Source organism: Carcharodon carcharias, chromosome X, assembly GCF_017639515.1.
Source record: "Carcharodon carcharias isolate sCarCar2 chromosome X, sCarCar2.pri, whole genome shotgun sequence".
In the NCBI taxonomy this organism is placed as follows: Eukaryota; Metazoa; Chordata; class Chondrichthyes; order Lamniformes; family Lamnidae; genus Carcharodon; species Carcharodon carcharias.
Window position 1 is genome coordinate 28,630,060 of NC_054507.1, and position 22,500 is coordinate 28,652,559.

Here is a 22,500-nt window from a genome sequence, read left to right on the forward strand (position 1 = left end):
AATCCTGGAACTCCCTCCCTAACAGCGCCGTGGGTGTACCTACACCACACGGGACAAAATCCTGGAACTCCCTCCCTAATAGTGCCGTGGGTGTACCTACACCACACGGGGACTGCAGCGGCTCAAGAAGGCAGCTCACCACTACCACCCCACCTTCTCCAGGGGCAATTAGGGAAGGGCAATAAACGCTGACCCAGCCCAGCGACCCCCCTCAATCCGTGAACCAACACATTTTAAGGAAAATCTCTTGAGAACGGACAAGCCGGTCAATGTGACTTTGCTGTTTGTGGAAGCTTCCTTTGCGCGTCTCCTACGTTACAACGTACCAACGGCACCTCAGGTTGGACTGTATCGTGCTTTGTGGTTGCGACAGGCGCTATTTAAATGCACTTTAATCCCCCGACCGCCCCCCCCACCCCCCCCCACCGACTCCGGCTCTGTCTTTTAATCCGATTTTAAAACGAGCTGTGCCTCGAGGTCGTCCCTCGCTTCCTGGTTCACCCCCTGCTCTCTCTCTCTCCGTCTCTCTCCCCCCACCCCGGACCTTCTCCAGCTCCGAGGGGTTGACCAGCGAGGCAGCAGCGTGTACAGGATCGAGCATCCCAGTTGGTGGTGGTGGGGGTTGGGGGGGGTGGGGGTGGGGGGTTGGTGGCGTGGATTATAACAGTCGGGATGTCTTGCTGCAGTTGTACGGTGGTGGGGAGGGGGGTGGTGGTGTTGGCCAGACCACGCCTGGTACAGGTACGGGTTTGTTCTCCTGTATTGAACATCGGACGTTGGAAGCAGTCCGCCCGACCGATACCTGGGGATGGGGGAGGTTAGCCGACACGGATAAGTTGGGACTGTCCCCACTGGAGTTTAGCGGAGCGAGAGGTGACTGAGGTGATCTTATTGAAGCTTTTTGTTTAGTTTAGTGGTTTATGGGACGTGGACATCGCTGGCTAGGCCAGCATTTACTGCCCCCGTTGCTCAGAGTCAACCTCATCGCTGCGGGATTGGAGTCACGTGTAGGGCCAGACCGGGGTAAGGAAGGCAAATTTCCCTCCCCACTAAAGGGGGCACCGGTGAGCCAGGCGGGGGTTTGTCCAACAACAGTCGACAATGGCTTTTAATTCCAGATTTTTATTGAATTCAAATTCCACCGTCTGCCGTGGCGAGATTCGAACCCCGGGTCCCTGGACCGTTACCCTGGAACACGCCAGCCCAGTGTCAATGCCGCCTCTCCCCCCGGTGTAAGATCCTGAGTGGGAGTCTTGACAGGCTGAGGGGCTGACCCCCCCACCCCCCACCCGCCTTTTTGGGGGAGGCTAGAACTCGGGGACACTGTTCAAAAATAAGGGGCCTCCCATTTAAGACGGAGATGAGGAGAAACCTGTTTTCTCGCAGGAGCGTCTACAATCAGCGGGGGTGGGGCTGTGGCTGGGAGTGGGGGGGTGGTGGGGGGCGGGGTGGGTGCGCTCGCAGTCTCAGGATAAGGGGTCGGCCATCTGGGACCGAGGCGGGGGGAGTAATTTCTTCACTCGGGAGGGCTGGGTGAATCTTTGGAATTCTCTACCCCGGTGGATGCCCTGTTGACGAGTATATCCGGGACTGAGACTGCGATAGGTTTTCGGGCGCCGAGGGAATCGAGGGTCGGGGCGGGGAGCGTGGAGTCAAGGTAGAAAATCAGCCGTGATCTTATTGATAGGGGTGGGGGGGTGTGTGGAGGGGGCAAATGGCCTCCCATCCCCCACTATTGCTTAACGTCCCCCTTGATAAAAGGACAACTGAGAATCCAATCATAAACTGTTTTAAATTTAGACAAATTGTAGGATTCATGGGCAGCAGTGGCAGTCTCAGGTGTAACTTTGGAAAAACTACATACTTGAAAATGTAAAAGGTTGTGGGGAGAGAGCAGGCGGGTCAGGGAGTGGGGTAGCAGCACAGGAACAGGAGGAGGCCATTCAGGAGGCCATTCAGAAAGTGTCTCAATCTCAGGTTTAAAATAAATCGATCCGGCATCGATTGCCATTTGCAGGAGAGAGTTCCAAACTTCTCCCACCCTTTGTGTGTCCGAGTGTTTCCTCATTTCAGCCCTGAAGGTCTGGCTGGAATTTTTACACTCTGCAACCACCCCCCCCACCCCGCCGCCCCTCTACACCGGGTCCCAGACTCTCCCTAACTCGGGGTGGGGGGGGGGGAAGAGTCTCTATCGACCCATCTTGGCACCATGAAAACTTCAACCGAAACCCCACTTCATTCCAGGCAATACAGCCGGAGTTTGTACCCAGGTAGCTATGTCGGAGCCAGCACACACACGCACGCACACGCACACACGCACACGCACACGCACACGCACACGCGCACGCACACGCGCACACACACACGCACACGCACACGCACACGCACACGCACACGCGCACGCACACGCACACGCGCACGCACACGCGCACGCACACACACATGCACACGCACACGCGCACACACACACGCACACGCGCACACACACACACGCACACACACACACACACACACACACACACACACACACACACACAAACATCGAGCTGGATGATTCCTTCACTCTACGTGCTGAGCGTGTGAGTGTTTAGTGTACATCCTGCTCCACTGTGTCTGTCACTACACACATGGTTAAATAGTGCTGTCTGTCTGCCTGTCCCTCCCTCTGTCTCTACCGCTCTCCCTCTTCTTGTCTCTCGCTCCCCCTCCCTCGCTCCCCCTCTCTTGCCCTCCCTCTCTCTCTCTCTCTCGCCCTCCCTCTCTCTCTCTCTCGCCCTCCCTCTCTCTCTCTCTCACCCTCCTCCTCTCTCTCTCTTGCCCTCCCTCTCTCTCCCTCTCGCCCTCCCTCTCTCCCTCTCGCCCTCCCTCCCTCTCCCTCTCTCTCTCTTGCCCACTCTCTCTCTCTCTCTCTCTCTCTCTCTCTCTCTCTCGCTCTCTCTCTCACCCTCCTCTCTCTCTCGGCCTCTCTCTCTCTCTATCTCTCTCACTCACCCTCCCTCTCTCTCACTCACCCACCCTCTCTCCTCTCTCTCGCCCTCCTCTCTCGCCCTCCTCTCTCACCCTCCTCTCTCACCCTCCTCTCTCTCTCGGCCTCTCTCTCTCGCCCTCCCACTCTCTCTCTCTCGCTCACCCTCCCTCTCTCTCTCTCTCGCCCTCCCTCTCTATCCCTCACCCTCCTTCCTCTCTCTCTCTCTCTCTCGCCCTCCCTCCCTCTCCCTCTCTCCCTCTCTCGCCCTCCATCTCTCTCTCTCTCACCCTCCATCTCTCTCTCTCTCGCCCTCCCTCTCTCTCTCTCTCTCACCCTCCTCCTCCTCTCTCGCCCTCCCTCTCTCTCTCGCCCTCCCTCTCTCTCTCTCCCGCTCTCCCTCTCTCTCGCCCTCCCTCTCTCTCGCTCTTGGCCTCCCTCTCTCTCTCGCCCTCCCTCTCTCTCTCTCTCTTGCCCTACCTCTCTCTCTCTCTCTCGGCTTCCCTCTCTCTCTCTCTCTCTCTCTCGCTCTCCTCTCTCTCTCGCCCTCCTCCTCTCTCTCTCTCTCTCTCGCCCTCCCTCTCTCTCTCGCCCTCTCTCTCTCGCTCTCCCTCTCTCTCTCTCCCACTCTCGCCCTCCCTCTCTCTCGCCCTCCCTCTCTCTCTCTCGCTCTCTCTCTCTCTCTCTCTTGCCTTCCCTCTCTCTCTCGCTCTCTCTCTCTCTCTTGCCTTCCCTCTCTCTCTCTCACCCTCTCTCTCTCTCCCTCTCTCTCCCTCTCTCTCGCCCTCCCTCCCTCTCTTGCCCTCCCTCTCTCTCTTGCCCTCCCTCTCTCTCTCTCGCCCTCCCTCCCTCTCCCTCTCTCTCTCTTTCTCTCTCTTGTCCTTCCTCCCTCTCCCTCTCTCTCTCTCACCCTCCTCTCTCTCTCACCCTCTCTCGCCCTCCCTCGCTGTCTCTCTCTCTTGCCCTCCCTCCCTTTCTCTCTCTCTCGCCCTCCCTCTCTCTTCTCTCTCACCCTCCCTCTCTCTCTCTCTCTCTCTCTCGGCCTCTCTCTCTCTCACTCACCCTCCCTCTCTCTCACTCACCCTCCCTCTCTCTCCTCTCTCTCTCTCGCCCTCCTCTCTCACCCTCCTCTCTCTCTCGGCCTCTCTCTCTCGCCCTCCCACTCTCTCTCTCTCGCTCACCCTCCCTCTCTCTCTCTCTCACCCTCCCTCTCTATCCCTCACCCTCCTTCCTCTCTCTCTCTCTCTCGCCCTCCCTCCCTCTCCCTCTCTCCCTCTCTCGCCCTCCATCTCTCTCTCTCTCGCCCTCCATCTCTCTCTCTCTCGCCCTCCCTCTCTCTCTCTCACCCTCCTCCTCCTCTCTCTCTCTCACTCTCTCTCTTGCCCTCCCTCTCTCTCTCTCTCGCCCTCCCTCTCTCTCTCGCCCTCCCTCTCTCTCTCTCCCTCTCTCTCTCTCTCTCGCCCTCCCTCTCTCTCGCTCTTGGCCTCCCTCTCTCTCTCGCCCTCCCTCTCTCTCTCTCTCTTGCCCTACCTCTCTCTCTCTCTCTCGGCTTCCCTCTCTCTCTCTCTCTCTCTCTCTCTCGCTCTCCTCTCTCTCTCGCCCTCCTCCTCTCTCTCTCTCTCTCTCGCCCTCCCTCTCTCTCTCGCCCTCTCTCTCTCTCGCTCTCCCTCTCTCTCTCTCCCACTCTCGCCCTCCCTCTCTCTCGCCCTCCCTCTCTCTCGCCCTCCCTCTCTCTCGCCCTCCCTCTCTCTCTGTCGCTCTCTCTCTCTCTCTCTTGCCTTCCCTCTCTCTCTCGCTCTCTCTCTCTCTCTCTTGCCTTCCCTCTCTCTCTCTCACCCTCCCTCTCCCTCCCTCTCTCTCCCTCTCTCTCACCCTCCCTCCCTCTCTTGCCCTCCCTCTCTCTCTCTTGCCCTCCCTCTCTCTCTCTCGCCCTCCCTCCCTCTCCCTCTCTCTCTCTTTCTCTCTCTTGTCCTTCCTCCCTCTCCCTCTCTCTCTCTCACCCTCCTCTCTCTCTCACCCTCTCTCGCCCTCCCTCGCTGTCTCTCTCTCTTGCCCTCCCTCCCTTTCTCTCTCTCTCGCCCTCCCTCTCTCTTCTCTCTCACCCTCCCTCTCTCTCTCTCTCTCTCTCTCTCTCGGCCTCTCTCTCTCTCTATCTCTCTCACTCACCCTCCCTCTCTCTCACTCACCCTCCCTCTCTCTCCTCTCTCTCTCTCGCCCTCCTCTCTCACCCTCCTCTCTCTCTCGGCCTCTCTCTCTCGCCCTCCCACTCTTTCTCTCTCGCTCACCCTCCCTCTCTCTCTCTCTCGCCCTCCCTCTCTATCCCTCACCCTCCTTCCTCTCTCTCTCTCTCTCGCCCTCCCTCCCTCTCCCTCTCTCCCTCTCTTGCCCTCCATCTCTCTCTCTCTCGCCCTCCATCTCTCTCTCTCTCGCCCTCCCTCTCTCTCTCTCTCTCGCCCCCTCTCTCTCTCGCCCTCCCTCTCTCTCTCTCTCTTGCCCTCCCTCTCTCTCTCGCCGTCCCTCCCTCTCCCTCTCTCTCTCTCTCACCCTCCCTCTCTCTCTCTCTCTCAGCCTCCTCTCTCTCACCCTCCCTCTCTCTCTCTCTCTCTCCCTCCCTCCCCCTCTCTCTCTCACCCTCCCTCCCCCTCTCTCTCTCGCCCTCCCTCTCGCTCTCTCTCTCTGTCGCCCTCCCTCTCCCTTTCTCTCTCTCTCTCTCTCTTTTGGTTTCCAATGGCTTGACATGAGCCAGTGTTGGGAAATGAGTTGGGTAGCTTGCATTCCAGCTCGGTCTCAGGACAACAATGCGTGCCTTCCCCACCCTCAGTAATTATGGTAGTTGATTTCCCAGGGCCTCCTGGGGCTGTGAAAGTTGGTAAACAGTCTTATAGTCTGCTCGGGGACGGCTGAAGGGTTCGCATTTGCTCCGGCTGCATCTTCCCATTTGGTGTATAAGTAAAAAGCGTGTTTATATATATATTAAAAAAAAGAGGCAAATTGGAGTGGGCCAGTTGTGGTACCGTGTGAATGGGGTTTAGGGTACTGCAGCATTCTTTGTATTCCTTCATGGGACGTGGGTGTTATGAACAAGGCAGGCGTTTCATGCCGGTCGCCCTCGAACTGAGTGTCTCTCTGGGGCCACCTCCAGAGGAGAGCTAAGACTCGGCCATAATAAGGTCAGTAGATTCCACCACCACCCCCCACCACTGACGGTAGTGGCCATGGAGCCGGACTGGATTGGACACCGAGCCATTCGAGGAGACGCCGGGGACGGGCAACCCGAAAGCCCATTCAAAGAGGTCGGTTTTAAGGAACTAGGAGTGGGAGTAGGCCGCTTGGCCCTTCGAGCCCTGCCTGCGCCATTCCTCATGATCACGCCTGATCATCCAACTCGGTAGCCTGCTCCCTGCTTTCTCCCCACACCCTTTGAGCCCTTTCACCTCCCCCCACCACCCCCCCCACCCGAGAGCTATTTCTAACTCCTCCCTGAAAACATAACAATGTTTTGGTCTCGGCTACTCTACCGTGGTAGCGAATTCTACAGGCTCACTGCCTTCTGGGTGAAGAGATTTCACCTCATCTCGGTCCTGAATGGTCTACCCCTTTATTCTCAGACTGTCACCACCCCCCCCCAGTCTTAAAGGAGGGGAGAGAGAGAGGGAGGCGGAGGGGTTTAGGGAGGGAATTCCACATCTCAGGAGCCCCCCAGGCAGCTGAAGGCACGGCCGCCAGTGATGCAGCGATGGGAATCGGAGTTGGGGGGGGGTGGTTTGGAGGGGCGAATGCGCGAGAGGGGCCAGGATTGAAATTCGAAACATCGAAATGGTGGGAAAGCTTCAAAACGCACTGCAACCCGCCTGGCTGAATGCTGCGGCAAGCGAGAGAGCCGGGTAAGGTACGTCTTCGGGGACGAAGATGAGGCGAGCATATCGTCGAGGCGGGCGGAGAGAGAGGAAGACGACGATCTGCGGAGCTGCCCTGCCTCCTTCCTCGAAGGGCGGCGGCCATGGGCTTCTCCAGCCCAACCCGGCCGATGCCCCGTCCGCTAGGGAGTGGGGAGGGGGCTGCTGGGGTGGGGGGTGCTGGCAGTGGGTCCGACTGGATCGCCCCCCCCACCTCCTCGGGGGCTGAGTGGCCGCCTCCTGCGTCATGGCCAGCGGGCGAAGGCTCGGGGCTCAACGGCGGTCAGCGGTCAGCCAGAGGAGCGTGCTGACCGCTCGTGCGAAGCCGTGGGCGGACGGTTGGGGCTGGGAGAGAAGTGGGGGGGAGGGGCGCTGGATGGGTTTCCGACGGGTCACCTGCGTAGAAGTGGACACAGGTGAGCAGTGACCCGAATGAACGGAGGGACAGCCTCGCAAGGGGCCGAGTGGCCTCATACTGTTCCGTACAGCCAAGGAGGAGGCCACTCAGCCCATTGCGCCTGTGCCAGCATTTTGAAAGCTATCCCAATCGGCCTGCGCTCGCCCCATCACCGCTCAGCTCTTCGTCCCCGCACCCCCCACCGTCCGGCGCGGACATAGCCCAGTATTTGTTGTTTCCGTATTAGTTTCATATTCAATTTTAAGGGTTGGGATTTTCTTCTGTTTCCCCCACCCCCCGCACTGTAGGCAACGCACAGGAGAAACCTTTCACAGCATTCCTTCTGTGTCAGCATGAGTGAGAGCTCGCCTGTGTCCTCTCCGGTGAGTATCTCTCCCTGCTCGTTCGTTTGTAGGCAACATGGGGATCTGACCTGCGCCGGGAGACGCTACACGGTCCCCATCCAACACACCCAGGACAGGTACAGCACGGTGTTAGATACAGAGTAAAGCTCTCTCTACACCGTCCACATGAAACACTCCCAGGACAGGTACAGCACGGGGTTAGATACAGAGTAAATCTCCCTCTACACCGTCCCCATCAAACACTCCCAGGGCAGGTACATCACAGGGTTAGATACAGAGTAAAGCTCCCTCTGTATTGAGTTCTCAGCACCTTGCCTGACCAGATCTTGCTCTTTGTATCTCCAGACAGAGGAAAAGGCGGGTCTCCTGAACAAGACAAAGATTGCAGAAGGAGGGAGGAAACTCAGGTCGGTGCCACCTTCGCTGCTGTGTTACCCGGGACTGATCCATCATTCCTTCCCTCCCCACCTTGCACCTCTGAGGCAGTCTCCCCGCAAGGCTCTCGCCTACTACCGCGCTCGCCAGCCTCCCTCACCGGGAAGTGGAATATCTGGGATTTGCCACTTGTAAATAAGGGGCCGATTTTTTTTCTAACTGGGGCCCCGGTGTCCCAGGGCCAATGGTTATCCCTCAGCCGCAGAGAAACACCGATTATCCGGTCATTCATCACATTGCTGCTTGTGGGAGCTTGCTGTGCACAAATTGGCTGCCCCGGTTCCTGCATTATGGGACGGTGACCATGTCATTCTTTGGCTGTGCAGCGCTTTGGGACCTCCTGAGGTGGTGCAGGGCTCTAGAGGAATGCTCGTCCTCTATTTTTTTCCCTGTCTCCCTCCCTCTCTGTCTGCATTTTTCCCTCCTGCGCTCCCTCGCCTCCCTCTCCCCCTACCCCGCTCTCCCTCCCCCTGCCCCCCTCTCCCCTCTTTCTCCCCCGCTCTCCCTCCTTCCTCCCCCCCGCGCTCTCTCCTTCCTCCCCCCTCGCGCTCTCTCCTTCCTCCCCCCGCTCTCTCTCCTCATCCCCCCGCTCTCCCTCCTTGTCCCCCCGCTTTCTCTCCCTGTCCCCCCGCTCTCCCTCCCTGTCCCCCCGCTCTACCTAATCTGTCCAACCCGCTCTCCCTCCTTGTCCCCCTGCTCTCCCTGCTTGTCCCCCACTCTCCCTGCTTTCTCCCCTGCTTTCTCCCCCACTCACCCTGCTTCTCCCTCCGCTCTCCCTCCTTCTACCCCCGCTCTCCCTCCTTCTCCCCTCACTCTCCCTGCTACTCCCCCGCTCTCCCTCCTTCTCCCCCCCGCTCTCCCTCCTTCTCCCCCCCGCTCTCCCTGCTTCTCCCCCCCGCTCTCCCTGCTTCTCCCCCCCGCTCTCCCTGCTTCTCTCCCCGCTCTCCCTGCTTCTCTCCTCGCTCTCCCTCCTTCTCCCCCCACTGTCCCTCCTCCCCCTGCTCTCTCTCCTTCTCCCCTGCTCTCCCTGCTTCTCCCCACGCTCTCCCTGCTTCTCCCCACGCTCTCCCTGCTTCTCCCCACACTCTCCCTGCTTCTCCCCCCGCTCCCCCTCCTTCTCCCCCGTTCTTCCTCCTTCTCCCCCGTTCTTCCTCCTTCTCCCCCGTTCTCCCTACTTCTCCCCCCGCTCTCCCTGCTTCTCCCCCGTTCTCCCTGCTTCTCCCCCCCGCTCTCCCTGCTTCTCCCCTGCTCTCCCTGCTTCTCCCCCCGCTCTCCTTCCCTGTCCCCTGCTCTCCCTCTCCCCTGCTCTCCCTGCTTCTCCCACCACTCTCCCTGCTTCTCTCCCTCACTCTCCCTCCTTGTCCCCCCCACTCTCCCTCCTTTTCCCCCCGCTCTCCCTGCTTCTCCCACCGATTTCCCTGCTTCTCCCCCCACTCTCCCTCCCTGTCCCCTGCTTTCCCTCTCCCTCCTCCGCTCTCCCTCCTCCCCCCGCTCTCGCTCCATCTCCCCCACCTCCGGGCCAGCGTTCCTCCCTCCCTGACCAGCGTCTGTGTGTGTCTCCTCCCTCAGGAAGAACTGGAGCAGCTCCTGGGTGGTGTTGGCTGGAAACAGCCTGGCCTTTTACAAAGAGGCGAAGTCTCAAGGTGCCAGCACCAAGGTGAGTAGTGTTCCATCGTCCAGTCACCACCCCCCCCTACCCCCCCACCTCCAGACCACCCCGCCACCCCCCACATACTTACCCGATTCAAGCGTTTGTCCGGTTCTCCCCCACCCAGCCTGACCCTGACCCGGGTACCCTGCTCTCACCCCGGTCCAGCAAACCGCTGCCCGGGTGCCGGTGTGGCCGCTCAACCTCGTGGGCGTCGCGGCCTCGCCCGCGTTCCGGCCTGAGACTCCGGACACTGTTCTGGGTCGCGATCCAGTGGCGAGAGGTCCCCTGGAGCCTTGTCCCCTCCCCAACCCCACACGTTGCCCCCCCACCCCACCCCGCCACCCACCCGCCCCCACTGGCGGGAGGCAGGTGGGGGGGTCAGCGGTGGGGTGCGTAGGTTCGAGGCCTTCTGGCCCCTCGAGCCTGCTCCACAATGACAGTCCGCCCTCTAATGTTCCATCCCTCACCCTCGATCCCCTCGGTGCCCGAAAGTTCGCCGCTCCCGCGGTCACGGATATACTCGACAACAGGGTATCCACGGGGGGTGGAGGATTCCAAAAAGTCACCAACACCCACCGCCCATCTGCCTCGATCCTGTCAAACCCTCTCAGAGTTTTAGACGTTTCCACCTCTCCTCTCGTTCTTCTCAACCCCAGAGAACATCGGCAGGTTCCGTTCAATCTCTTCCCCCCACCCCCCCCCAATCCACGTAGGACAATCCCTCTCATCCTGGGAGTCAGTACTAGTGAAACCCTCACTGCTTCTCCCGCTCGGAGGCAGGTACATCCTCCCTTTGTGAAAGGGACCAAAGATGGGCACGGAGAAGGTTCACTCGGCTGATCCCTGGGACGAAGGGGGGTTTGTCTCACGGGGAAAAGGTTGAGCAGGTTGGGCCCTGGACCCGTTGGGAGTTTAGAAGAACGAGACGTGATCTTATTGAAACAGATCAGATTCTGAGAGGAGGGGGGTGGGGGGCTTGACAGGGTGGATGCTGACAGGATGTTCCCCCCCCCCACCCTCATGGGGGGGAATCTAGAACGAGGGGGCAGGAGGGGGGCACAGTTTCAGAATAAGGGGTCTCCCATTGAAGATGGGGACGAGGAGGAATTTCTTCCCTCAGAGGGTGGTCAGTCTGTGGAATTCTCTCCCCCCGCCCCACGGAGAGCAGCGGAGGCCGGGTCAGTGAATATATTCGAGGCCGAGTGAGACAGGTTTCTGATCGACGAGGGGGGTCGAGGGTGACGTCATTGGGAGGGGGGGGAGGTTAAGGCCACAATCCGATCTGCCCGTCATCTTGCTGAACGAGGGAGCAGGGTCGAGGGGCCGAATGGCCTGCTCCTGTTCCTGTTCCTGATTACTGTTTGGCAAGGCTGTTCTGTCGGTCCCTACCTCACCTCCCCACCACCCCCTCCCCTGCCCCCCACCCCACCACCCCCTCCCCTGCCCCCCACCCCACCACCCCCTCCCCTGCCCCCCACCCCACGGACCCCCTCAGCCCCATGTACTGCTTCCCTTTTCATGCGTCGATGTTATCTCCCCACCACCCCCCCATTCCCTGCAGAAGCCCGTCAACCGGCCGGAGAGCAGCATGGACCTGCGGGGCTCGCTGATCGAATGGACCAGGGAGATGTCCAGCAAGAAGAACGTCTTTCGGGTAAGAGGGCTGCGGCCGGTCAGCCAGAGGCAGGGCTGCGGCCGGTCAGCCAGAGGCAGGGCTGCGGCCGGTCAGCCAGAGGCAGGGCTGCGGCCGGTCAGCCAGAGGCAGGGCTGCGGCCGGTCAGCGAGAGGCAGGGCTGCGGCCGGTCAGCGAGAGGCAGGGCTGCGGCCGGTCAGCGAGAGGCAGGGCTGCGGCCGGTCAAGCAGAGGCAGGGCTGCGGCCGGTCAAGCAGAGGCAGGGCTGCGGCCGGTCAGCCAGAGGCAGGGCTGCGGCGGGTCAGCCAGAGGCAGGGCTGCGGCGGGTCAGCCAGAGGCAGGGCTGCGGCCGGTCAGCCAGAGGCGGGGCTGCGGCCGGTCAGCGAGAGGCAGGGCTGCGGCCGGTCAGCCAGAGGCAGGGCTGCGGCCGGTCAGCGAGAGGCAGGGCTGCGGCTGGTCAGCCAGAGGCAGGACTGCGGCCGGTCAGCGAGAGGCAGGGCTGCGGCCGGTCAGCCAGAGGCAGGACTGCGGCCGGTCAGCGAGAGGCAGGACTGCGGCCGGTCAGCCAGAGGCAGGGCTGCGGCCGGTCAGCCAGAGGCAGGGCTGCGGCCGGTCAGCCAGAGGCAGGGCTGCGGCCGGTCAGCCAGAGGCAGGGCTGCGGCCGGTCAGCCAGAGGCAGGGCTGCGGCCGGTCAGCGAGAGGCAGGGCTGCGGCAGGTCAGCCAGAGGCAGGGCTGCGGCCGGTCAGCGAGAGGCAGCGCTGCGGCCGGTCAGCCAGAGGCAGGACTGCGGCCGGTCAGCGAGAGGCAGGACTGCGGCCGGTCAGCGAGAGGCAGGGTGCGGCCGGTCAGCCAGAGGCAGGGTGCGGCCGGTCAGCGAGAGGCAGCACTGCGGCCGGTCAGCGAGAGGCAGGACTGCGGCCGGTCAGCGAGAGGCAGGGTGCGGCCGGTCAGCCAGAGGCAGGGTGCGGCCGGTCAGCGAGAGGCAGCACTGCGGCCGGTCAGCGAGAGGACATGTCCACTTGTAGGGGAGCGAGGGACCTGAAATAGGGGGGCCATCGAAATAAGACAGTCACTAAAAACCCACTCGGGGAATTCAGGAGAAACTTCTTTACCCAGAGAGCGGGGAGAATGTGAGACTCGCTCCCACGGGGAGTGGGGGAGAATGTGGGACTCACTCCCACGGGGAGTGGGGGAGAATGTGGGACTCGCTCCCACGGGGAGTGGGGGGAATGTGGTACTCGCTCCCGTGGGGAGCGGGGAGAATGTGGGACTCGCTCCCACAGGGAGAATGTGGGACTCGCTCCCGCAGGGAAGGGGGAGAGTGTGGGACTCAGCCACAGAGAGTGTTCGAGGTGAATAGCGTTGATGTGTTGAATGGGGGGAAGCTGGATAAACACACGAGGTAGTAAGCAATAGAAGGTTATGGTGATGGTGGTGAGATGAAGTAGGGTCTGGGAGGCAGTACTGAGGGAGCGCCGCACTATCAGATGGTCAGCAAAGAAGGAGTGCTGCATTGTCGGAAGGTCAATGATGAGGGAGCACAGCACTGTTGGAGGGTCGGTGCCGAGGGAGCAGGAGCCCCAAGCTGTCCGAGGGTCAGTACTCAGGGAGCGCTGCACTGTTGGAGGGTCGGTATTGAGGGAGCACCGCATTGTCATAAAGTCAGTGCCGAGAGAGCGCCGCACTATGGGAGGGTCAGCGCCGAGGGAGAGCCACACTGTGGGAGGGTCAGCGCTGAGGGAGTGCCGCACTGTGGGAGGGTTAGTGCTGAGGGAGCGCCGCACTGTCGGAGGGTCAGCGCTGAGGGAGCGCCGCTCTGTCGGAGGGTCAGTGCAGAGGGAGCGCAAGGCACTTAATATCTGTTATCCTTCATGCTGCAGATCCGGACAGTCACAGGGAACGAGTTCCTGCTTCAGTCAGAAAATGAAGATTACATTAGTGACTGGTACAAGACCATAAAGAATGTCATCGATACCCTGGTAAGCGTTCCGTTCGATTTTTCTCAATTCAAGAACTGAGACACATGGAGCAAGGAAGTTTCACTAAACCTTTCGAAATCACTGGATTCCCCCTGTCCAGCTGGGGTACTGTGTCCCCAATCCCGGGCCCCGCACTTCACGAAGGATATCGAGGGTCTCGGAGAGGGTACGGAGGGAGATTTACCAGAACGGGACCCTGGGGGGGAGGATGAGGGGACTTCAGTTCACGTGGAGGGACTGGAGAAGCTGGGATTGTTCTCCTTAGAGCAGAGAAGGTTAAGGGAGGTGGGGGGGGGAGATTGAATCGAGGCGTTCAAAATCACGAAGGGAGGGGATTTGGGTAGAGTAGAGAGGGAGAGACTGTTTCCAGTGGTGGGAGGGTCGGTAACCAGAGGGGACACATATTGAAGAGAATCGGTAACAGAACCAGAGGGTGGGGGGTGGGGGCGGGGGGGAGATGAGGAGAATTATTGTTTATAAACACAGCGAGTTGTTGTGATCTGGAAGGCGCTGCCTGAAAGGGCGGTGGAAGCAGATTCAATAGGAACTTTCCAAAGGGAGGGGAGGAATCAGATAAATACTGGAAGGAGATAAATGTGCAGGGACATTGGGCACAGTGCACTGGGCTGGAGGGAGGTTCATGTGTGGCTTGCTGAACATTCACTCCCTCCACCACCACCGACGCACAGGGGCAGCAGTGTGTGTACCATCTACAAGATGCACTGCAGCAACTCGCCAAGGCTCCTTCGACAGCGCCGCCCAAACCCACCACCTCTACCATCTAGAAGGACGAGGGCAGCAGACACACGGGGAACACCACCACCCTGCAAGTTCCCCCTCCCGAGCCACTCACCATCCCGACTTGGGAATATATTGGCCGTTCCTTCACTGTCGCCGGGTCAAAATCCTGGAACTCCCTCCCTAACAGGGCCGTGGGTGTACCTACAACACACACACGGACAAAATCCTGGAACTCCCAGCCTAACAGCGCCGTGGGTGTACCTACACCACACGGACAAAATCCTGGAACTCCCTCCCTAACAGCGCTGTGGGTGTACCTACACCACACGGACAAAATCCTGGAACTCCCTCCCTAACAGCGCCGTGGGTGTACCTACACCACACACGGGACAAAATCCTGGAACTCCCTCCCTAACAGCGCTGTGGGTGTACCTACACCACACGGACAAAATCCTGGAACTCCCTCCCTAACAGCGCCGTGGGTGTACCTACACCACACGGACAAAATCCTGGAACTCCCTCCCTAACAGCACCGTGGGTGTACCTACACCACACGGGTCAGAATCCTGGAACTCCCTCCCTAACAGCGCCGTGGGTGTACCTACACCACACGGACAAAATCCTGGAACTTCCTCCCTAACAGCGCCGTGGGTGTACCTACACCAGACGGGACAAAATCCTGGAACTCCCTCCCTAACAGCGCCGTGGGTGTACCTTTACCACACGGACAAAATCCTGGAACTCCCTACCTAACAGCGCCGTGGGTGTACCTACACCAAATGGACAAAATCCTGGAACTCCCTCCCTAACAGCGCTGTGGGTGTATCTACACCACACGGGATAAAATCCTGGAACTCCCTCCCTAACAGCGCCGTGGGTCTACCTACACCACACGGGACAAAATCCTGGAACTCCCTTCCTAACAGCGCAGTGGGTGTACCTACACCGCATGGACAAAATCCTGGAACTCCCTTCCTAACAGCGCTGTGGGTGTACCTACACCACACGGGGACTCCAGCGGTTCAAGAAGGCGGCTCAGCATCCCCATCTTCTCAAGGGGCAATTAGGGATGGGCAATAAACTCTGGCCGAGCTCAGCGACACCCACGTCCCGTCGGGGATTAGGATGTGACTGGTGTCAAACGAGCCTGCCTCGTCGTATTCACGACCGATAAAAAAGAGACATGCCGTCGAAGCTTTTTATCTCGGACTCATCAGGACAGATGCAAGAGTACCAAATTTCAAAGGGGAAGGACCGGGTGGCGTTTGCTTCACCTCCTTCAGCGATGCTCCGAGTGCTGCAATGGCTGGTGACAATGACTATCGTTTTGTTTCTAATCCCCCCCTCGCCCCCCATGTGTGAGCAGGATCGGGAAAACCCGCTGGATTACCCACTGGTGTACTCGCTGCGGAGGACCGCCAGCGCGGAGCTCCTCGACTGCAGCGGCGAAGAGGACGAGGTCCCGGTCAAGGAGAAGCACCGGGAGAGCCGGAGAATCTCGCGTGAGCCAGCCTCTGCGGGGTGGGGGGGGGGTGTGGTGGGGAGGGTGGAGGGAGAGCGTCGGGCGGAGGAGACTGGTCCTAAGTTCCGGAGAAGGAACTGGCGCCGCGCCTCCGAGCGGTCCCTGCCCCCGGAGAGAGCGCCAGCTGCCCCCCTCCCCCCCCAGATTGTCGCCAGCCGATCCACGCCTTGGCTTCTTGGAGCGAGGTCACGACTGCAGGAGACCCAGCTGTCAATTTGCGCTCAGCAAGCTCCCACGGAAGAGAGCTGTGACACTGGCCCGATAATGGTGGGGTTTTTTTTTATTTAGTGATGCTGGGTGAGGGATAAATATTGAGCGCGAGGGGGAAGGTCACCCCACTGATCTTGTTTCAAGTGGTGGCCGGGGGATCTTTTACGTTCATCTGGGAGGGCACAGATTTCCTGACCCTCTGACAAGCATGTACTGTTCTGTCACCTCGTCCAGCCCCTACACCCCTCCCTATCTCTGTCACCTCCTCCAGCCCCTACACCCCTCCCTATCTCTGTCACCTCGTCCAGCCCCTACACCCCTTCCTATCTCTGTCACCTCCACCAGCCCCCTACACCCCTCCCTATCTCTGTAACCTCCACCAACCCCTACAACCCTCCCTATCTCTGTAACCTCCTCCAGCCCCTACACCCCTCCATATCTCTGTAACCTCCTCCAGCTCCTACAACCCTCCCTATCTCTGTCACCTCCTCCAGCCCCTACACCCCTCCCTATCTCTGTCAGCTCCTCCAGCCCCTACACCCCTCCCTATCTCTGTAACCTCCTCCAGCCCCTACATCCCTCCCTATCTCTGGAACCTCCTCCAGCTCCATACAACCCTCCCTATCTCTGTAACCTCCTCCAGCCCCAACATCCCTCCCTATCACTGTAACCTCCTCCAGCCCCTACAACACTCCCTATCTCTGTAACCTCCTCCAATCCCTTACACCCCTCCCTTTCCCTGTAACCTCTTCCAGTCCCTACAACCCTCCCTATCTCTGTAACCTCCTCCAGCCCCTACAACCCTCCCTATCTCTGTAACCTCCTCCAGCCCCCTACACCCCTCCCTATCTCTGTAACCTCCTCCAGCCCCCTACAACCCTCCCTATCTCTGTCACCTCATCCAGTCCCCTACACCCCTCCCTATCTCTGTAACCTCCTCCAACCCCTACAACCCTCCCTATCTCTGTAACCTCCTCCAGCCCCTACACCCCTCCCTATCTCTGTCACCTCCTCCAGCCCCTACACCCCTCCCTATCTCTGTCACCTCATCCAGTCCCCTACACCCCTCCCTATCTCTGTAACCTCCTCCAGCCCCTACACCCCTCCCTATCTCTGGAACCTCCTCCAGCTCCATACAACCCTCCCTATCTCTGTAACCTCCTCCAGCCCCAACATCCCTCCCTATTACTGTAACCTCCTCCAATCCCTTACACCCCTCCCTTTCCCTGTAACCTCTTCCAGTCCCTACAACCCTCCCTATCTCTGTAACCTCCTCCAGCCCCTACAACCCTCCCTATCTCTGTAACCTCCTCCAGCCCCCTACACCCCTCCCTATCTCTGTAACCTCCTCCAGCCCCCTACAACCCTCCCTATCTCTGTCACCTCATCCAGTCCCCTACACCCCTCCCTATCTCTGTAACCTCCTCCAACCCCTACAACCCTCCCTATCTCTGTAACCTCCTCCAGCCCCTACACCCCTCCCTATCTCTGTCACCTCCTCCAGCCCCTACACCCCTCCCTATCTCTGTCACCTCATCCAGTCCCCTACACCACTCCCTATCTCTGTAACCTCCTCCAACCCCTACAACCCTCCCTATCTCTGTAACCTCCTCCAGCCCCTACACCCCTCCCTATCTCTGTAACCTCCTCCAACCCCTACGACCCTCCCTATCTCTGTAACCTCCTCCAGTCCCTACAACCCTCCCTATCTCTGTAACCTCCTCCAGCCCCTTACACCCCTCCCTATCTCTGTCACCTCGTCCAGTCCCCTACACCCCTCCCTATCTCTTTAACCTCCTCCAGCCCCTACAACCCTCCCTATCTCTGTAACCTCCCCCAGCCCCTACACCCCTCCCTATCTCTGTCACCTCCTCCAGCCTCTACAACCCTCCCTATCTCTGTCACCTCGTCCAGACCCTACAACCCTCCCTATCTCTATCACCTCCTCCAGCCGCTACAACCCTCCCTATCTCTGTAACCTCCTCCAGCCCTTACAATCCTCCCTATCTCTGTAACCTCCTCCAGCCCCTACAACCCTCCTTATCTCTGTAACCTCCTCCAGCCCCTACAACCCTCCCTATCTCTGTAACCTCCTCCAGCCCCTACAACCCTCCCTATCTCTGTAACCTCCTCCAGCCCCTACAACCCTCCCTAACTCTGTAACCTCCTCCAGCCCCTACACCCCTCCCTATCTCTGTAACCTCCTCCAGCCCCCTACAACCCTCCCTATCTCTGTAACCTCCTCCAGCCCCCTACACCCCTCCCTATCTCTGTAACCTCCTCCAGCCCCCTACAACCCTCCGAGATCTCTGCGCTCCTCCAATTCCTGCCTCTCGCGCACCCCTCACTCCCGCCCGATTCCCATCGCTCCCCTGTCGGCGGCCGCGCCTTCAGCCTCCTGGGGGGCCCCGAGCTCTGGAGCCCCCTCCCCGAACCTCTCCGCCTCTCCCGCTCTCTCTCCCGCTCTCTCTCTCTTTCTCTTCTTCGTTGAGACCCTCCTGAAGCTCAACCCCTTCCGCCTTGCCGTAGTACCTCACGACGTGACTCGGGGCGCTTTACCCCGCCGAAGGCTCCGCCCGAACGCGGGCCGCCGATTCTCCCTGAGGCTCGGTTTCGGGAGCCGCGCCCAGCCCCGGCTCTCCGCTCGGTGACACCCCCTCCCCCTCTGACGGCTCCTCTTCCCCTCCTCTCCTTTTTGCCGACAGTGCGACGGATGAATTCGGACAGCTCTGAGAGGAAGAGGGTGAAGAACAGGATCCGCAAGTTCATCACCAAGAGACCCCCGCTGCAGACCCTGCAGGAGAAGGGGCTGATCAAAGGTAATCTTCAGTCCCCACGCTCCACAGAAACCGGGGTAGCTGGGGGGGGGGGTGGGTGTGGGGGGGCTTGACCTCTGCCTCAACAGGGAGCTGGTGGCGGTCTGTAGAATAACGGAAGGGGAGTAGACCGGGAGAGGAGATATCTCTCTACTTGTATGTTGGTTGGCTGGAGGGCGGAAGGAGAGGCTGTGTTAGACTTGCATCAAACCTGAGTTACTCTCACACTCGGAGCACTGTGCACAGTTCCGGTCTCCGTATCCCTGGGTTAGACCACACTCGGAGCACTGTGCACACTTCCGGTCTCCGTATCCCTGGGTTAGACCACACTCGGAGCACTGTGCACAGTTCCGCTCTCCGTATCCCTGGGTTAGACCACACTTGGAGCACCGTGCACAGTTCCAGTCTCCGTATCCCTGGGTTAGACCACACTTGGAGCACCGTGCACAGTTCCAGTCACCGTATCCCTGGGTTAGACCACACTGGGAGCACTGTGCACAGTTCCGGTCTCCGTATCCCTGGGTTAGACCACACTTGGAGCACTGTGCACAGTTCCGGTCTCTGTAACCCTGGGTTAGACCACACTCGGAGCACTCTGCATAGTTCTGGCCTCTTAATTTAAAAGCTTATTGGGACACTGGAGAAGTGAAACCAATATTTACTGGAATAAACGGAGAGGTTTATAACTATCAGGAATATTGAACAGGCTGGAGCGCTTTTCTCTGGAAAAGGGAAGGCTGAGTTGGGAGTGACCCAATAGAGGGTTTTAAAAATCTGAAGGGGTTTCGATGGGGGAGACGTAGGGAAGATGTCTCCACTTGTGCAGGTTCAGGGGAGAGAGACCAGAGCTATAGGGTCATGAATGTAAGACAGTCACTAATAAATTTAATCGGGGGAATTCAGGAGAAACGTCTTTTCCCAGAGAGCGGGGAGAATGTGGGACTCAGTCCCACAGGGAGCGGGGAGAATGTGGGACTCGCTCCCGCGGGGAGAATGTGGGACTCACTCCCACAGGGAGCGGGGAGAATGTGGGACTCGCTCCCGCGGGGTGTGGGGAGAATGTGGGACTCGATCCCACAGGGAGCGGGGAGAATGTGGGACTCGCTCCCGCGGGGGAGAATGTGGGACTCGCTCCCACGGGGAGAATGTGGGACTCGCTCCCACGGGGAGAATGTGGGACTCGCTCCCGCGGGGAGAATGTGGGACTCACTCCCACAGGGAGCGGGGAGAATGTGGGACTCACTCCCACAGGGAGCGGGGAGAATGTGGGACTCACTCCCACAGGGAGCGGGGAGAATGTGGGACTCAGTCCCACAGGGAGCGGGGAGAATGTGGGACTCAGTCCCACAGGGAGCGGGGAGAATGTGGGACTCGCTCCCGCGGGGAGAATGTGGGACTCGCTCCCGCGGGGAGAATGTGGGACTCGCTCCCGCGGGGAGAATGTGGGACTCGCTCCCGCGGGGAGAATGTGGGACTCGCTCCCGCGGGGAGAATGTGGGACTCGATCCCGCGGGGAGAATGTGGGACTCGCTCCCGCGGGGAGAATGTGGGACTCGCTCCCACGGGGAGAATGTGGGACTCGCTCCCGCGGGGAGAATGTGGGACTGGCTCCCGCGGGGAGAACGTGGGACTCGCTCCCGCGGGGAGAATGTGGGACTCGCTCCCGCGGGGAGAATGTGGGACTGGCTCCCGCGGGGAGAATGTGGGACTGGCTCCCGCGGGGAGAATGTGGGACTCGCTCCCGCGGGGAGAATGTGGGACTGGCTCCCGCGGGGAGAATGTGGGACTCGCTCCCGCGGGGAGAATGTGGGACTCGCTCCCGCGGGGAGCGGGGAGAATGTGGGACTCGCTCCCGCGGGGGAGAATGTGGGACTCGCTCCCGCGGGGAGAATGTGGGACTCGCTCCCGCGGGGAGCGGGGAGAATGTGGGACTCGCTCCCGCGGGGGAGAATGTGGGACTCGCTCCCGCGGGGAGAATGTGGGACTCGCTCCCGCGGGGAGAATGTGGGACTCGCTCCCGCGGGGAGAATGTGGGACTCGATCCCGCGGGGAGAATGTGGGACTCGCTCCCACGGGGAGAATGTGGGACTCGCTCCCGCGGGGAGTGGGGGAGAATGTGGGACTCGCTCCCGCGGGGAGAATGTGGGACTCGATCCCGCGGGGAGAATGTGGGACTCGATCCCGCGGGGAGCGGGGAGAATGTGGGACTCGCTCCCGCGGGGAGCGGGGAGAATGTGGGACTCGATCCCGCGGGGAGCGGGGAGAATGTGGGACTCGCTCCCGCGGGGAGCGGGGAGAATGTGGGACTCGCTCCCACGGGGAGAATGTGGGACTCGCTCCCGCCGGGAAAATGTGGGACTCGCTCCCGCGGGGAGAATGTGGGACTCGCTCCCGCGGGGAGAATGTGGGACTCACTCCCGTGGGGAGAATGTGGGACTCGCTCCCGCGGGGAGAATGTGGGACTCGCTCCCGCGGGGAGAATGTGGGACTGGCTCCCGCGGGGAGTGGGGAGAATGTGGGACTCGCTCCCGCGGGGAGAATGTGGGACTCGCTCCCACGGGGAGAATGTGGGACTCGCTCCCGCGGGGAGAATGTGGGACTCACTCCCGTGGGGAGAATGTGGGACTCGCTCCCGCGGGGAGAATGTGGGACTCGCTCCCGCGGGGAGAATGTGGGACTGGCTCCCGCGGGGAGTGGGGAGAATGTGGGACTCGCTCCCGCGGGGAGAATGTGGGACTCGCTCCCACGGGGAGAATGTGGGACTCGCTCCCGCGGGGAGAATGTGGGACTCGCTCCCGCGGGGAGAATGTGGGACTCACTCCCGTGGGGAGAATGTGGGACTCGCTCCCGCGGGGAGAATGTGGGACTCGCTCCCGCGGGGAGAATGTGGGACTCGCTCCCGCAGGGAGTGGGGAGAATGTGGGACTCGCTCCCGCGGGGAGAATGTGGGACTCGCTCCCACGGGGAGAACGTGGGACTCGCTCCCGCGGGGAGAATGTGGGACTCGCTCCCGCGGGGAGAATGTGGGACTCGCTCCCGCGGGGAGAATGTGGGACTCGCTCCCGCGGGGAGAATGTGGGACTCGCTCCAGCGGGGAGAATGTGGGACTCGCTCCCGCGGGGAGAATGTGGGACTCGCTCCAGCGGGGAGAATGTGGGACTCGCTCCCGCGGGGAGAATGTGGGACTCGCTCCCGCGGGGAGAATGTGGGACTCGCTCCCGCGGGGAGAATGTGGGACTCGCTCCCGCGGGGAGAATGTGGGACTCGCTCCCGCGGGGAGAATGTGGGACTCGCTCCCGCGGGGAGAATGTGGGACTCGCTCCCGCGGGGAGAATGTGGGACTCGCTCCCGCGGGGAGAATGTGGGACTCGCTCCCGCGGGGAGAATGTGGGACTGGCTCCCGCGGGGAGAATGTGGGACTGGCTCCCGCGGGGAGAATGTGGGACTGGCTCCCGCGGGGAGAATGTGGGACTGGCTCCCGCGGGGAGAATGTGGGACTGGCTCCCGCGGGGAGAATGTGGGACTGGCTCCCGCGGGGAGAATGTGGGACTCGCTCCCGCGGGGAGAATGTGGGACTCGCTCCCGCGGGGAGAATGTGGGACTCGCTCCCGCGGGGAGAATGTGGGACTCGCTCCTGCAGGGAGTGGGGAGAATGTGGGACTCGCTCCCACGGGGAGAATGTGGGACTCGCTCCAGCGGGGAGAATGTGGGACTCGCTCCCGCGGGGAGAATGTGGGACTCGCTCCCGCGGGGAGAATGTGGGACTCGCTCCCGCGGGGAGAATGTGGGACTCGCTCCCGCGGGGAGAATGTGGGACTCGCTCCCGCGGGGAGAATGTGGGACTCGCTCCCGCGGGGAGAATGTGGGACTCGCTCCCGCGGGGAGAATGT

The 22,500-nt window shown here is 60.8% G+C and overlaps 1 protein-coding gene across 1 annotated transcript in view; it reads left to right on the forward strand.

The window, feature by feature from the left end:
• arhgap9 (Rho GTPase activating protein 9) overlaps positions 1–22,500 on the forward strand; it is a 138,528-nt gene that overhangs the window by 79,194 nt on the left and 36,834 nt on the right. The window contains exons 7-13 of the mRNA XM_041180519.1: positions 7,567–7,641; positions 7,969–8,030; positions 9,628–9,715; positions 11,271–11,363; positions 13,223–13,321; positions 15,429–15,564; positions 18,500–18,613. Of these exons, the coding sequence (XP_041036453.1) occupies positions 7,567–7,641; positions 7,969–8,030; positions 9,628–9,715; positions 11,271–11,363; positions 13,223–13,321; positions 15,429–15,564; positions 18,500–18,613 (667 nt within the window). The remainder of the gene's footprint in view (positions 1–7,566; positions 7,642–7,968; positions 8,031–9,627; positions 9,716–11,270; positions 11,364–13,222; positions 13,322–15,428; positions 15,565–18,499; positions 18,614–22,500) is intronic.